Source organism: Melospiza georgiana, chromosome 9, assembly GCF_028018845.1.
Source record: "Melospiza georgiana isolate bMelGeo1 chromosome 9, bMelGeo1.pri, whole genome shotgun sequence".
Classification (NCBI taxonomy): Eukaryota; Metazoa; Chordata; class Aves; order Passeriformes; family Passerellidae; genus Melospiza; species Melospiza georgiana.
In genome coordinates, this window is record NC_080438.1 from 30677845 (window position 1) to 30695570 (window position 17726).

A 17726-nucleotide genomic window follows, 5' to 3' on the forward strand; every position below is an offset into this window, starting at 1 on the left:
GCCAAGCACTGCTAACAAAATTCACTCCAGAGGAGTTTGTGCCATGTATTGATATCCCAGCCCAGATTCCCAGTGTGCCAATGATCCTGCACCACATGGAGCTGAGCCTCTGCTCTGGGAGCAGGGCTTGGTTCTAGGTTACTGGTTCCTAATGTTGGCTTTGGTGTATTTATGTTTCTATAAAAAATCATTGCAACAAAATGCTTCTAGGAGGAAATTTCTGACTTACATGGTCAGAAATTCCATATTTAAGAACAAAATACATGAGGAACTTTGGAGATCTTGAGCCCTTCCTAGCACCACAAGAATTTTCCAGCACCATAAAGTTACAGGTAATTGATTTTCACTGTGTGCAGGGTGGGTTATGATGTGTTACAGAAAGCTTGTTTTTTAGCAGTAAGCAAACAGTCACGGGCATGAATGGAAAACACAGGGTGTATTTTGGTCGGATTTATAATAATGATTAACAAATGATTCACCTTAACGAGTGTCTTTCCTTGAAACACACCAAGATGAATTTTATGTTGGGGGAAGTTTGCATGTCTCCTGTCAGGTGTGCAGCACACAGGAGGAAGTGGATGTTAATGCAGCACAAATGATCCTTAATTCAGTGCTGTGTTTGAGTGCTGGGTGTTTATTGTCAGGATAATGAGAGAGGCTGCATGTTCTGCATCCATAAAATACAGGTTTCCATACAACATGTGCTCGGAGCAGGGCTACAGCTTGTGCTTAATCACTCCTCTGGAGATGCTCCCTGTTTCCTGTGGCCAGCAAGTGCCTGGAAATCCAGCCGGGTATTTTTTCCTGTTTCTTCTCAAAAAAGCCAGCCCAGGCAGCCAAACACTGCCTGCTTTCAACCCAAGGAGGAAAGACTTTGGGGGAAAAGCAGGAAGGGATAAAAACCCAAGGAGAAAAGACTGCAGAGACCTTTCCATGATCAGGATTCCAGAGAAGGCCACCCATGCATGAGCACTGGTGGTGCACTGAGGGGACTTCCAGGAGGAAATCGAGGCCATTTGAAAGAAGTTTCTAAGCAGTGTGGCTTCAAAGAGAAACTTTATTGATTAAAAAACATAACCAGTTTATGTTCACACTACAGCATTTCCTGAAGGGGAAGGGATATCAGCTACTGTTTAACAGCTCCAGCAGGAGCAACAATGTCATACAAGGAGCCAACCTGGAAAACAAGAGGAAAAAGAGCTGATTCTTCTGTGGAATTCCGTTAAAGCTGGAAAACAGCACTTTTGGCAGGCCAGGCCGGGTTACATTTGCACTGTCCTATTTGGCAGCATGCAAACGTTATCTCGTTTATAAAGGAAACTAATTCCCAGTGGTGTGGCAGCAGAGGAGCAGGAACCACCACCTTTAACCCGGAATGGTGATCCCACTATTGCAGCATTGCCTGGCTGGGTGTTTCCCGGGACTGCCTGGCTGGGCACGGAGCCCAGGCCCCGAGGGCACGGCCTTACCTGTTCGGAGCTGGGGACAGCCAGGCTGGGCAGCAGCCACACCCCCACCTGGCCACGGCTGTCCCCCAGGAGCAGGCACTCGGCGTTCCTGGCAAACAGCAGCGAGCTCAGGTTCCCCTCGGGGCTGGCAGCACAGCACAGCACCGGGTCGAAGCTGCAAGCCAAGAGTCAATGGGCACCGTGCAGGCATCGGCTGAAGGGCTGCACATCTCACTGTCTGTGGTCTGGGCTATCTCAGAAACTAGTGAGGCAGGGCTTGGTTTGGGCTCTGCCTGCAGAAAAATCCCAGCTGCTGTTAACTGAGATATCCTACTTGCCTAAAAATCTGTCCTAACCTGGACAGTGGTGGTTAATATTTTTGTTAGATGAATAATTTGCAGGATGTGGCAGGGTTCTGGATCCACCAGGGCTTCACACTGACAGTAACACAAAACCCAGAGCAGCTGGACAAGGTCACAGGTAACTGAGTCACCTCAACTTCAGACCATCCAATCTTTACCCAAGAAGCTCAGGTTTGTTGTTTTTCCTCCTAACTCTGCCACAATTTCTGCAGAGAAAGGGCAGTTTTACACTTCATCAGCTCCAGGAGGCATCCAGCTCCTTCTCTTCTCACCCCAAATCTCTGGTAACCACCATCTGCTTTTACACAACGAGTATTTACAAACATGGAGCTGTAATGATCTGATAAAAACACTGATGAGGTAACAATGTGCGACAATGAAATTTCAGACTTTTCCTTGAGAAGAGTCCTTACTCACATGCTGACACTCAGATCCCAGATCTCCACCCTCTCCTCGTTCACTGCTGCGAAGATGAGGGCTGAGTGTGGAGCCCAGCTGATGTCGTGAACAAAAGCTGTGACAGAGGTGAAGGTTAGAAGGGGGGTGTGGGAATCCCGGTGCCACAAGAGGATGCTCCAGTCTGCAGAGCAGCTGAGGAACATGTCGGTGCTGGTGGGATTCCAGGCAACTTTGTACACAGGGCCCTGTTTGGAGAGAAACAAAACAGAACTGGGTGCTGCTGCAGAGCTACAGAATCTCTTCTAGAGCTACCCAGCCTTCCTCCCACAGGTAAGACTATTTAACTCTACAGGACAATCAGGTTTCTGATTGCTGTCTTAGAATAAAGCCAGAGCTAAAGCTTTAAAACAGTTTATAGTATCAGTTTTAATAAATTACTTGAAAAAACCCTGACAGCACAGAAAGTAATGCTGTAATACTGATGCTTTATGCTATGGGAATTCGTTCCTAACATAAGACAAGAAGTTTAGGTTTCTTTTGTTGCAGATGCTCACTAAATATAAGCAAAGATTCCATTTTTGAGTTAAGCAGTTCCTGCTGTCCTTGTTTACAGTGTCACTCACCTCATGGCCTCTGTATGTGCCCAGAATTTGCTCCTTGCCTGAGCAAGAGCAGCAGTAGATGTGTCCCTCTTCTGTTCCAACAAGAAAAATATCAGTATCCTGAAAGAAAGGGCAAAGTGGCCTAGGTTGGATGGATTTATCACTCCTACAGAGATCATCCAGGGCTGGAGGAGTTCAGAGCCAAGGAGGAGCTCCTGTGAGTGGGGGGAAAGTGGAACCACAGCGTTGCACATTTCCTGGGTGTGTTCTCCACCAATGCACAACGTGCTGGGGTTTGACTCCTGAAAATCTTGGATTTTCAGCAATCCATGTGGAAAATGCATGAATTCTTTGAGTGCTCTGTGGAGGAAGGACTCAGCTAGATGAAGAGAAGCTCAGCTGAGTCCTGGATGTGGGAGGTGTTGGACAAATTCTCCCAGCCCTGGCCATCACTCAGAGGGGAACTGCCCTGAGGCCTGCCCAAGGAAATGTGAGTAACGTGCCTGGGAGTGATGCCTGAAGTTTGAGCTTATTTACCTATAAATCCATTTCCCACAATTTACCCTATAAATCCATTTCCCACAATTCTGTACTGCATTGGTGTATAACTCTGAACTTCATATAAATCTCAGCAAGTTCTCCTCACAGCTCAGTCCCACAGAACAATCCTTTTCCAGCCCAAAACAAAGGGCATCGCTGCAGCTTCAGCCCCAAAAATTGCAAACAACAGGGAATGGGGGAGAGCAATCTCAGAGGATGGGACTGCAGAACCTGGAGCTGGAATTGGACACTGAACCCCAACATGGAAATGGACCAAAACTTATAAAAGGGTGAAAACTCCTGACCTGGAGTCCATCCTGGCTGTAGCCCTGGCCAGGCTCTTGCACTGCCCAAGGTGTATCATTCAAAGGCCTTTTAATAAATCCCCACTTTGCTCCTTTAACACTGCCCAGCCTGTATTCCTCCCTGTGTTCCAGGCAGCCTCTCTGGGCATCAGGAAGACAGGGCTTGTTTTACCACTTCACCCATTTGGGGTAAACCTTAGTAGCTAGAAAGCAATTAATTTCAAAATTAACATGCTTTAAATAGCAGTGCCAAGTCCCTGGCTAGCTCCCACCTCTGCTGCAGAGCTTTCCTGGGTAACACTCCAGCCAGGATGGGCTTCCTGAGCCTACCTTTGGATGGAAGTCAAAGCACATTCCAGCTGCCTGCTGTGATATGGGACCTTCACATTTCCTTTCTCTCTCACCTGGTAATTTTTTCTTCTCACTTTCTGTTCGTTTGATTTGCATCACATCTGTGCAGAGAGCAGGAGGCTTTGTCAGCCAGGAGTGAGGAACCTGTGCTGCTCTGGGATGCCCAGCAGCTCTGAGATGTTTTGTGGGATTACTGGTGTAAAGAACGCCAGCTGGGGTCAGAGAGAGCAGTGTCAGGGCTCACCAGAGCAATCCAGCCTTTGCTGAATGAACCACTGGGTCATCCTCCCATCTCCTGAGATGCACATCAGTCTCTCTTCTTTGTCACCTGCTGTTGCACCTCCTTCCTGCTCCACCCACTTCAGCTGCCACACGGGACCTTTGTGCTTATTTAGGCATGCACTGGGACAAAAAAATACATGTGGTAAATCACAGGTGAGCAAAGACAAGACAGCATGTTTGAAGAATAATTAAACTTCCACTTTCTAATGACTGTTAAGTCTTATAACAGAAATGTTAGCTTTTCTTTTTAAAAAAATGGTCTGAACATTGGGGTTGTTTTCTCTAGAAGAATGTTTCCTTATTAAACATGTTTGATAATTAGTTTCAGGGCACTGTTTATGTGCTTGTGCCATGAAATCAGTCTGCACCTTGGGGAGCTGCCCTTAGGGCAGGTGCTTCCCTTATCACCCACCCATCCCCTCTCTCATTTTATTCTTAATTCCTCCTCACCCCTCACTTTTGTTTTGGCAAGAGGGATCAGAGAGAAAGCACCAAAAGCCACCCCTAGTGTGCCACAAGGCTTTATTGCCCAGGGCTGGACTGTCGCAGAATATGAATTATTTATTAATGAATCTCTAATTGATGGGGTGCGTGGCTGCAGTCCCTTAGGGTCCCTGCTGGCCTGTCCCAGCCCTGCTGGCTCAGGGGAGGATGAGGAGGATGAGGAGGACATCCCTGACCTGCTGTCCAGCAGCGCGGTGTCCTGGCGGCCGCGCACGTCGTAGATGGCCACGCGGCCACTGGCTGTCCCCACTGCCAGCAGGTGCGGCCGGGCCCGGGAGAAATCCACAGCGGTGACGCCGTGCTCGCAGCGGAAAATGCGCTCTGGCCACTGCCGGGGGAGAGCACAGCAACCCTGAGCCGGGCTGGCAGCCCCCTCACCCGCCTGAGACTCAGAAACGCCAGGGATGGTGCCCACGGGAGCAGAAATTCTGACCGGCACCATGTGTTTATTGCTACAACCGATAAAATTAGGAAAAGGATAAAGATTGGGCAGAAATATGACACTGGAAAATAAGTTAGATGAGGCTACTCGCGACCAAATGCATAAAAATATCTGTGGTGGCAGCAGAGAATCATGACGGTATTTGGTACGGCAAGGCTACTCCAAACCAAATACATAAAAATATCTATGGTGGCAGCAGGGAATCATGAGAGTATTTGGTGTGGTAATGACATATCAAAGATTTGACTCTGCCTGGTCTAAATCAGTCTAATAGAATTTTGGCCAAGAGAAGTTCGTAGTAGAAATCAAACTGGAATGTTGTAATTTATGGCAATCAGAATTTTTTTACTTTGGGACACCTTGTAAGTGAGATTTCGAAATTATTTTTTTAAATGGTTGGTTTTAATGATTGGTTTTAAATGATTCATTCTTTTAATGGTTGGTTTTAAATGATCCCTTCTCAGATGGATCTGCAGAGGTGTAAATGTTACATCTATGAAATTTCCTCTTCCACTGACAGTGTTGTGAGAAGTTAGAGTAAATAACTGTGGCTAAAAGGGAAATACAGCAGAAATTGTCCAGAGAAAAGCAGACTGCAGGGAAAGCAAACAAAAGGGCTCGTTACCATGGGGTTCTTCAGTGACCAGCAGCAAGCCAGGCCTTTCTTCTTACCCCGAGAAACAAATTCCCTGTAACCAACAGCCAGGAGATCCTGCAAGCACAGAGCAACAGCAGGGCCTCAGATCCACCTGGAGCTCAGCAGGACATTTCCAAAGCTCCTTTGTGTCTGGAATAGCAAAGCTTCTCTCCCATGGAGGAGATACATTGCTCTATAATCATATTTTACTGTGCATTATTTAATGGAGTGCTTCTAATTTTCCCTTTCAGGGTCAGCTGTAAAAGGAGCTTCAGAAAGCACCTCAAACTCCGGGTTTTAGCTTTCCACAATCCAGTGAATTCCCTTCATTCCTTTCCATAGGCAGAAGTAAAAACCAGCAGCCTTTAGCCTTCAGCTCCAGTAATTTTTCTTTTCTTGCACTCAACAAGTAGTTTGTGAAACTCACATTTTAAAAGGAGCCGATTGTTCGCCCTGTATTCTAAGGCTGAAGTCTCTAAACGTGTCCAACTTTTTAATATCTGGAGATTTGGTGCACTAAAAGCATGAAATGGTCTTTGTTTTCTCTCTTTTTTCCCCCCTCACTGGGTTTCTGTTTCTCATCCTCAGCTGCTTTTTGCCTCTCTTCCATTCATTATTTTTGTTTAATAAATGAGTTCTGGTGGGCAAACAGAGATTTACATGACCAGATTTAGGAAGCTTTGTCTTCTGTGCTGTTATTGTGCATCTTATCCTTAAATTTTGAGGAATTCTGCTGTTTTGGGAGGCTCCTGTTAGAGACAAAGATGTGGTGTCTAAACTACCACAAACAAACTCCATCAATGAAAACAAAGTTTAGCAGCAGGGGTTAAATTTCAATTTTAGAACAGCCCAAGTCTATGAACATTGCCGCTCAGGGAGCAATTAATGAAATTCTGGGCCAATTAAAGCTGTGATGCGTAGGGAAGGCCATAGGTTAAAGTGAGAGTGAGAGACTGGATCAGGATTTATTGCCAGCCCCAGCTGCCTGTCCCAGTTTGTGGCCAGCTCAGCTCAGGAGGGTTTGTGCACTCACAGGGTTTGCTTTGTTCCAAGACATGCTGCTCACACTGTGGGCCCTGGTTAAATCACACCTGTAGGACCACAGCAGCTCCAGCCTGGGGCCTGCCTCCTCTGCTGGGCCTTCAGCTACCTCTGCTGCTTCCTCCTCATCCTCATCCTCATCATCCTCGTCCTCCTCCTCTTCATCTTCTTCCACCTCAGTGTCTGAGCTGACAACAGGTTCTAAAATGCACAGATACAGAGTCTGAGTGGAAATATTTCACTTACCTCATTACAGGTATAATTGTATACATAATCTATATTTATTTTTATTAATATTTATTTTTACATATTATTGTATATATATATTATTTTATAATTATATATCATTTTATATTTATATATAACCTATGTAATATAACCTATATTATTAAATATTACATTATTAAATATTAAATAACCTATATTATTATATATAACCTATATTATTATAGGTTGTTATCTCACTCCAATTATTCACACCAGAAGAAAAATTTGCAGGGGAAGGGGAAAGGGAAAGGGAAAGGGAAAGGAAAGGAAAGGAAAGGAAAGGAAAGGAAAGGAAAGGAAAGGAAAGGAAAGGAAAGGAAAGGAAAGGAAAGGAAAGGAAAGGAAAGGAAAGGAAAGGAAAGGAAAGGAAAGGAAAGGAAAGGAAAGGAAAGGAAAGGAAAGGAAAGGAATTAAGACATCCTAACTTCTAAAACTGTGCCTAAAATTGCTTGGGGACAGAGCAGACAGCTGGACTGGGCTGGAGTGAGCCAGGTCTGCTGCAGGTGCATTTAGCTAGCCAGGCAAAAGTGAGGAAATTCTGTGGAAAATGAGGAGTTTCTGGCTGGAAATAGGGTACTGAGCAAGGAACAAACCTATGAGGACGGGAATCTGCCGATAGACTGCGAGCTTGGGTTGGAAAATGTTCTCCATGAGAATCCTCTCCATGACAACTAAATCCTGCTGCAGCTTTGCTGAGGTCAGGATTGCTCCTGAGTGGCATTCCTGCTCCTCGGGGCTCCTGGCAGGAGCAGCACTGTCTGCAAGGGGGATGGAAGAAGCTGAATTACAGAATCCTGGCATATTCCAGGCTGGGATGGACCCACAAGGATCCATGGATGGAGCCCAACAGGCCCATGCTGCCTGGTAACAGATAAATGGCATAGAAATGCTTTGAACATGATAAAACTTCACACAGAAAGATCAAGGGATAAAAATTTTCCTCCACCTGAAAAAAGCAGAGAATTCCAAAAATATTTTCACTGTGATTTTTTTCCCTATAATTTTCTTATAATTTTATCATCTTATAATTTTTTCTCATTATAATTTCCTTATCTTTTTCAGCTACTCCTGGAATTTTTCACAAATGGTGTTTTGCTTTTACTTTTTAAAGTGAGTATCAGCCAACTCTGTCCCTGGGTATTTCTCTTTATTTAAGATGATTTCTGATGGCAGTGAAGTGCAGCCCTGCCCGAGATTCTTCAGCAGACTCTCTTGCAGGTCCCAGGGATGCTTTCCAGGAAGTTTTCCCCACAGATCCCAGGGACGTGCCTGGTTTAGGAGGATGAGGAAGGGCAGAAATGGGAAATGTTACCTGTGGCAGAAGGGACAGCCCCAGGCCGACCCTGCTCTCCAGCTGTGAGAGATGTGCTGCTTGTCCCTGCTGGGCTTTTGGGTCCTTCTGTCTCTGCAGGTTCTGCTCCTGAGGCATCCAGGGGATGGTCCAGATCCCAGGGAGTCACCACCACCCCTGGGAATGAATTCCCTGTCACACAGGGCTCTTCTTTTGCATTATTATATTCTTTTTTTTACATTATTGCAGGGAGCTTCCTACACCCCAACTGCTGGACTGGGCTTTGGAACCACCTCTGCTTCCAAAGCTGTTGGTATTTGAACTGATACTTTTCATTTAACATTTTAATTTCATCATTTAATTGCCATCCTTTACAAATTTACAGAAAAGGTTGCCTGTGCTTAATAAGAATCATTAAAGCAGATTATTTTAAAGCTCCTCCTGTTGTGTGATGCTGCAGCTCCATCAGGGTTTTTGCCTTGATGTGCTCAAGGGCTGGAATGAGCCCTGCTGATGCCACAAAACAAGTGGCAAATAGCTTTTCAAAACAGATTATTATCTACTTTTGGGGTTTTACATACACTAAGACAAAGGAAAAGTGTTTAGAACAGCATTCCCTGTAATTTCTTTAGCCTCTCACACACAACAATAACGTTCTCTGGGAGTGTTAACAACAATTTTATTGCAATGGATTCAGTGTTCCAGCACTAAATTCAAGATTTAGGAGGGGCAGAAAAGGCCACCAAAACCCACAGTGTGCTGCCTGCACTCAAAGCTCTGGAAGTGGAAATTGAGGGAACATCTGCTCAGAGATGGAAGTAAAAAATTCCCTTTTGTCAGTCCCAGGTTTACCTTTCTCTGCCACGGTGATGGCCTCACATTGCACCTCCTTGGTTTTGGCAGCTCCAGAGAAGGTTTGCGCGATTTTTTCTTCAAAGTACTCACTGTCAATTTTAGCCTCACAAAGCTCTGTGTAAATCTTATTCCTCTCCCTGGGAAATAAAGGAAACAGTGCCTGGTGAGTCCCTGGGAAATCCTGCCTGGAATTCTCAGGGTCTGGAACAAGGAGCTGATCAGGAGAGGCTTTGCCATGTCCCCCATGCACTGCTCTTTGCATTGCTGGGTGAAATTTCAGCCTTGTATTATTCAGCAGCTCGTTCTGATCTTTGTGATGCTGCTCTAAAACAGGAATGGCCTGGGCAGAACAGAGCCCAGAGAAAGCAAAATTCCCTTTCCCAGCTGCCCCTGAGCTTTGGGGAATTCAGAGCTCTCATACCTGGGAGTGAAAGGCAGGAGACAAAAAGGAAATTTCTCCTTTTCTGTTCCAGCACTCCCACACTGCCCTGGTAGCTCAGGGAGCACCAAGGGGAGCTGCCTGCCACCTTCAACTCATCTTAATTAATCAATAATTAGAAGTACCCACAAGAATCAATGCAGCAGTTTGGAATGTCTTACTGCTTTCATGAAAATCAAATTATCACCCTCCTCCACCCTGGATTCTCCTAAGCTGCCATGGATTCTCAGTGGAAGGGAGGAAGAATTTCACCCACAACAGGGAGCTGTAAGAAATGGGGGCCAGCTGTGAAAAACACGTTTATTTTCTTGTGAAAATTTTAAAAGTTTCATAAAGGATAACAGGAGATAAAGAACACAGAGTGAAGATGAGGGCTGGGTGCATCTTGGCACTCAGCCAAGAGCACACTAATTTTTGGGGATGCCTTTTAAATATTTTTCTATTACGTTAGCTGGTTGTATATTCATAAATAATCAAGTTAAGTAAACTTTTTCTTAAACTAGTTTACATATTCTAAGAATTGTTTAGCATGGCTCCTCTTCAGGTCTTTTACATAGCATCTGTATTTTTTGGTTGTGGGTTTAGGTTTATTAATTACAATATTTATTTATTTATTTATTTATTTAAAATATGTTATTTATTTATTTATTCTTTTCTTTTGTTTAGGTGCTGGCCCACACTGTCTTTAGACAATGAGTGCTGATAGTTGGTATATTTGTAGTAGGTCTCTTCTTTAATATGTTTATTGGATGTTATTTCATCCAAGTTGGTACTTTAACACAAGTATGCTTATATCAGCTATTTCACTACTATGTCTAAGCTTAATTAACATAGAATAAAAAAAAGATAAAAATAAAATAAAATCTAAAATTACTGTATCTTTATAACAATATATATAATATATATAGCAATATATAAAAACACAATATATATTAAAATATATATTCCATAAAATATATAGATATAATATCTAAAAATACACATTACTATATATAGCAATACATAAAATATATAATTTATAGCAGTAAAATATAAATAAAATTATATATTTAAGCAAAGTTATTTTAACTCTACATGTATAAAATCTATTTTAATATTAGCAATATATAAAAATAATACATATATAATATGTATATTATATATGTATATTATATAATATGTATATATATAACAACATATATATATATATAAATTAAAATGATACATTTATAGCAAAGTTCTTTTAACACTACATGTATGAAATCTCTTTTAATATTAGCAATATATATACAAATTTAATATATATACATATTTTATATATATAAATAAAAATTATATATTTATAGCAAAGTTCTTTTAACAGTACATGTATAAAATACATTTTGGTATTTATATTTATATATAAATATTGTGTAAATATAATATAATATAATATAATATAATATAATATAATATAATATAATATAATATAATATAATATAATATAATATAATATAATATAATATAATATAATATAATATAATATAATATAATATATATAGCAATGTGTATATATATATATATATATATAAAACCAATATATTTATATATTTATAGGTTATATTTATATATATATAGGTTATATATATATAAAACCAATATATTTATAGCAAACTTATTTTAGCCCTACACATATGAAATCTGTTTTAGTATTTGCAATGCCATTGGTGACTTACAGCACCCTGGCAGCCTCCTCTGCCTCGGTGGACACGAGGGCCGTGGGCAGGTCCAGCATCCAGCGCGTGTCTGTCTCTGTCAGCAGCACCTCCACCACCTGCTCCAGCTCTGCCTCCGTCAGGGCTGCCTCCTCCTCCTCCTCTTCCTCCTCCTCCTGCTGCTCCTGCTCTGCTGGGGGACCAGAGCACAAACAGCGCCTCGGAAAATAATGCTGGGAATCCAACAAATCCCAGGATACAGAATTTCACGTGGGAAATGTCCAATTGTTGGGGGTGCTCCTTACCAGACAAGCTGGAATCTGCGTCTTCCTCAGGTTCTGCCTCATCCAAGCCGGGCTTGGTTGGTGATGAGTCCCGTGGTGATGCCCACAGGCTGCTGCCGTGTGTCCTTCAGGGATGAAAAACAAGCAGCAATTGTCTCAAAAACTAAAAAGTGTTTATTTTCTGGAGGTACTTTTAAGTAAGTATAAGTATTTTTAATTATTGGTATTTTAATTATTAGTATTTATATATAAATATTATTAGTATCTATATGTAGTTATTAGTATTAATATATAAATATTATTAGTATTTATATTTAATTATTAGTATTTTAATTGTTAGTATTTATATAAAAATATTATTAGTATCTATATTTAATTATTAGTGGTTTAATTATTAGTATTTATATTTAAATATTATTAATATCTATATTAATTATTAGGATTTTAATTATTAGTGTTCATGTTTAAATATTATTAGTATCTATATTTAATTATTAGTATTTTAATTGTTAGTATTTATATATAAATATTATTAGTATTTATATGTAATTATTAGTGTTTTAATTATTAGTATTTATATTTAAATATAATTAATATCTATATTTAATTATTAGTATTTTAATTATTAGTGTTTGTGTTTAAATATTATTAGTATCTATATTTAATTATTAGTATTTTAATAGTTAGTATTTATATTGAAATATTATTAGTATCTATATTTAATTATTAGCGTTTTAATTATTAGTATTTATATATAAATATTATTAGTATCTATATTTAGTTATTAGTATTTATATTTAAATATTATCGGTATCTATATTTAATTATTAGTGTTTTAATTGTTAGTATTTATATTTAAATATTATCGGTATCTATAATTAATTATTAGTGTTTTAATTGTTAGTATTTATATTTAAATATTATTAGTATCTATATTTAATTATTAGTATTTTAATTATAATTTTAAAGTTATTTTTTATAGATATTTGATCCTGGTTGCTATCCCAAGCCCTGGGATTGTCCTTTGGAACAGCCAGCCTGGGAAACATGGCAGAAAAAGCAATCTTCATCTCAGAAATCAGTGTTTACTATTGTAATTATAAATTGTAAACAATTACAATTATTCCTTCATTTTGATAATGCTGTGGCTCAGGATTTTTCATTTAAAACACCATTAATTATTTCCCTTCTTTGCATGACTGAATTGAGTTTGTCAGCCCAAATTCCACTGAGTTTGTTTTTCCCCTCTGTGCTGGAGGTTTGTAAATGAAAGTGTAGGGAAACATAATTTAGGAGTTTTAACTCCAAATTTTTTGTTCATTTTTGAGCATTTTTGAGAGATGGATGCACATAACCACACAGAGCTAACTTGCTTAAATATTATTAAAGCAGAGAATTTTTATTATGTTAAACATATTTTGATAGTTGAACTGGTATTTTTAATATCTTAATTCAATATTTTAATTTCTATATTTTATAATTTTGCATAAAAGCTTGTCTGCACTTACAGATAAAATACTTTAAAATACATACTTTATTTTTTAAAAAAATACTTTAAATGCTTTATTTTTTTTAATAAAACTTTTCTTGCCTGGCAGCATTTGGGTCTGGCTGGAAGAGGGGTTGGGGTGTCACATTCTTCCCTTCCTCATCAAAAACCTGGAGAAAAATTGGAATAATTTTCAGGATCCTTTCCCTTTGTTATAGGGAGGGCACCTGGAAGGGGTTTGAATTCCTGCTTTCCTGCAGGACCAGCCCCAGATTTTTGGGATTCTTTGGGAAAAGCCACTCCTGTCACTGGGCTTGGAGGGGCAACCCAACCCTTCCAGGCCTTCCCACCTTTCCCAACCCAATAATTCCAGGGTTTCTGAGATCCTTCCTGCACGTGGATTTGGGGCTCTTCCCACTTTTTCCATCCCAAGAATTTCAGGGCTCTTTGGTTTTTCCCACAGGTGGATTTGGGGCTCTTCCCACCTTTCCCAACCCAACCGTTCCAGGGCTCCATGATTCTTCCCTCAGGTGCATTTTGGGCTTTTCCCAAGGGTGTCCAACCCAACCATTCCAGGGCTTTTTGGTTCTCCCCACCTTTCCCAACCCAACCATTCCAGGGTTTCTGAGATCATTCCTGCATGTGGATTTGGGGTTTTTCCCACCTTTCCCAACCCAACCATTCCAGGGTTTCTGAGATCTTTCCTGCACGTGGATTTGGGGCCCTTCCCACCTTTCTCAGTCCAACCATTCCAGGGCTTTTTGGTTCTCCCCACCTTTCCCAACCCAACCATTCCAGGGTTTCTGAGATCTTTCCTGCACGTGGATTTGGGGCTCTTCCCACCTTTCTCAGTCCAACCATTCCAGGGCTCTTGTGTTCTTCCCACAGGTGGATTTGGGGCTCTTCCCAAGGGTGTCCAACCCAACCATTCCAGGGCTTTTTGGTTCTCCCCACCTTTCCCAACCCAACCATTCCAGGGTTTCTGAGATCGTTCCTGCACGTGGATTTGGGGTTTTTCCCACCTTTCCCAACCCAACCATTCCAGAGTTTCTGAGATCGTTCCTGCACGTGGATTTGGGGCTCTTCCCACCTTTCCCAACCCAACCATTCCAGGGTTTCTGAGATCGTTCCTGCACATGGATTTGGGGCTCTTCCCACCTTTCCCAACCCAACCATTCCAGGGTTTCTGAGATCGTTCCTGCACGTGGATTTGGGGTTTTTCCCACCTTTCCCAACCCAACCATCCCAGGGTTTCTGAGATCGTTCCTGCACATGGATTTGGGGTTTTTCCCACCTTTCCCAACCCAACCATTCCAGGGTTTCTGAGATCTTTCCTGCACGTGGATTTGGGGTTCTCCCCACCTTTCCCAACCCAACCATTCCAGGGTTTCTGAGATCGTTCCTGCACGTTGATTTGGGGCCCTTCCCACCTTTCTCAGTCCAACCATTCCAAGGCTCTTGGGTTCTTCCCACAGGTGGATTTGGGGCTCTTCCCAAGGGTGTCCAACCCAACCATTCCAGGCCTTTTTGGTTCTCCCCACCTTTCCCAACCCAACCATTCCAGGGTTTCTGAGATCGTTCCTGCACATGGATTTGGGGCTCTTCCCACCCTTCCCAACCCAACCATTCCAGGGTTTCTGAGATCGTTCCTGCACATGGATTTAGGGCCCTTCCCACCTTTCCCAACGCAACCATCCCAGGGTTTCTGAGATCTTTCCTGCACGTGGATTTGGGGCTCTTCCCACCTTTCCCAACCCAACCATCCCAGGGTTTCTGAGATCGCTCCTGCATGTGGATTTGGGGTTTTTCCCACCTTTCCCAACCCAACCATTGCAGGGTTTCTGAGATCTTTCCTGCACGTGGATTTGGGGTTTTTCCCACCTTTCCCAACCCAACCATTCCAGGGTTTCTGAGATCGTTCCTGCACGTGGATTTGGGGTTTTTCCCACCTTTCCCAACCCAACCATTCCAGAGTTTCTGAGATCGTTCCTGCACGTGGATTTGGGGCTCTTCCCACCTTTCCTAACCCAACCATTGCAGGCCATGGCCCGGGTGGATTTTGGGATTTTGGCTGTCCCCCCTCACCTGCGGGGCTCCCTGGCTGCCCCCGAAAAGGGGGGCTTTGCCCAGGGAAGCCAAGGAGGCCGTGGAGGCTCTGCGGGGGCTCGGGGCTCGGCTGGCGCCCGGCCGTGCCCTGCAAACAACACACGGGAACATTCATTGTAAACATCCAATTGTTACCTGCTGTTAGAAAGGACTTAAACCGTCTATAATAAAGGATTTTTATTAGAAATTTATTATATATTACCTAAAATTATAAAGGACTTAAACCATATATAATGAAGGATTTTTATGATTTCTTAAATATTATCTTATATTATATATATGATTATATATATATTACCTAATTATATATTATATATTATAGATTGTATATTACCTAATATTTTATATATTATATAAACAATATATATTATTTATAAATTATAAAAATTTATATTTATATTTATATAATATATAAAAATATATAATAAATATATATATATAATATATATAATATATATTACCTAATATTTTATATTTATATCTTTATTCTATATTTATATCACCTCTATTTTTAAGGATGCAAACCATTTATAAGAAAGGATTTTTACCATTTCTTTAACATTAGATTATATATTATCTAAGATTTTAAAGGACGTAAATAATTTATAAGAAAGGATTTTTACCATTTCTTTAACATTACAATACATTATATATTACCTAATATTTTAAAGGATGTAAGCCATTTATAAGAAAGGATTTTTAAACTTTCTTATATTACAACTTATTTTTAATAATTGCTTATAATTCCCAATCATTTAAAAGGATTTTAACAAATTTTAACTATTTATAAGAAAGGATTCTTATAATAGATTATATATTGTCTAATATTATAAAGCATGTAAACCATTTATAAGAAAGGATTTTTACCATTTCCTAAATATTGTAATAGATTATATATTATCTAAAATTATAAAGGATGTAAACTTTTTATAGGAAAGGATTTTTACCATTTTTTAAATATTATAATTGATTATATATTACCTAATATTTTAACCATGTAAATAATTTATAATAAAGGATTTTCACAATTTCTTATCTATTATAATTGATTATATCTTACCTAATATTTTAATGGATGTAAACAATTTATAAGAAAGGAATTTCATCATTTCTTATATAACTTATTATTTATTACCAATTATTTTAAAAGATTTTAACAATTTATAATAAAGGATTCTTATATTGATTATATATTATCAATTATGTTAATGGATTGCAACCACTTATAGGAAAAGATTGTTACCATTTCTTACAGAGTATAACTTATATATTACCAATTATTTTAAAGAATTTTAACCATCTATTGCTCTTTATAAGAAAGGATTCTTCCAATTTCTAATGTACTATAATTTATTATAAAATATAAATTATTTTAAAGGATTTTAACAATTTAGAATAAAGGATTCTTACAATTAGTTATATATTGCCAATTATTTTAAGGGATGTAAAGCACTTCATAATCAATACAATAATGTAATAAGTAAAATATTTGTAGCAATTTATTTATCATAAACTATTATGTATTATGACATATTATTGAAGGTAATTTGTTATGTATTACAATTTTTTATGTATTGCCAATTATTTTAAGGGATACAATACAAGATTGTGGGACTGCAGCTACTTATGGATTATAATTTATGATATATTAATAATTATTTAAGGGATCTTAAGCACTTATAAAGAGTTCAGCCATTTGTTATAATTTATTGTGTACAATAATTAATTACATATTACCAATTATTGTAAAGGATTTTGACCATTTATAAATAGGGCTTTTGACTATTTATTTGTTATAACTTCTTATGCCTTATAATTTATTGAGAATGTAATTTATTATAGAGTGCAATTTATTATAGAATATAATTTATTATAGCATACAATTTATTATATACTACAGTTCACTATCTATTACCCATTAATTCAAATATGTAAACCATTTATAATAAAGGCTTTTTACCATTGATTAATTATGACTTATTATAGAATATAATTTATTACATATTACAATTCATTAAATGCTACCCTTTGTTTTAAGGGATGTAAACCATTTATAATTAAGAATTCTGGACACTTATGTAATTTATTAAATATAATTTAATATTACAGAATATAATTAATTATTTATTATAACTTATGTATTACTAAGTATTTTAAGGGATGTAATCCATTTATACTAAAGGAACTTTTTCCATCATTAATTATAATTAATGATCTGTTATAATTGGTTCTGTACTATAATTTATCATCTATTCAGAGGCATTTTCAGGGTTTTAAAGCTTTTTAATTCCCATAACGTTGCAGTTTTAGGCCGGACCGCTCCCACTCACCGCGGAGGCCGCAGCCCCTGCATGGCGTCGCGCCGTTACCGTGACAACGCCGCCCAAGACGCGGCGCGCCGATTGGCCG

At 39.4% G+C, this 17726-nt stretch overlaps 1 protein-coding gene across 1 annotated transcript; it reads right to left on the minus strand.

Annotated features, from left to right (window-relative positions):
• Positions 1-1083: 1083 nt before the first annotated feature.
• On the minus strand, positions 1084-17670 carry DNAI4 (dynein axonemal intermediate chain 4). The gene is made up of 16 exons (XM_058029730.1): positions 17648-17670; positions 15244-15405; positions 11744-11847; positions 11460-11628; positions 9324-9463; positions 8493-8648; positions 7774-7938; positions 6906-7114; positions 5861-5947; positions 4970-5121; positions 4252-4409; positions 3987-4108; positions 2833-2931; positions 2228-2454; positions 1470-1623; positions 1084-1177 (listed from the first exon to the last, which is right to left on the minus strand). The coding sequence occupies exons 1-16, from the start codon at positions 17668-17670 to the stop codon at positions 1127-1129; spliced, it is 2178 nt and encodes a 725-aa protein (XP_057885713.1). The 3' UTR covers positions 1084-1126.
• Positions 17671-17726: the final 56 nt, after the last annotated feature.

Bases quoted from the DNA above. Each gene is read 5' to 3' on its own strand.
- DNAI4 (XM_058029730.1), bottom strand. From the start codon at position 17,670: ATGCAGGGGCTGCGGCCTCCGCG. The intron at 8,649-9,323 runs GTAAACCTGGGA...ATTCATTCCCAG, and splicing joins CATCACCGTGGCAGAGAAAG to GGGTGGTGGTGACTCCCTGG. The intron at 5,948-6,905 runs GTGAGTGCACAA...CTGTGCTTGCAG, and splicing joins CTTGGAACAAAGCAAACCCT to GATCTCCTGGCTGTTGGTTA.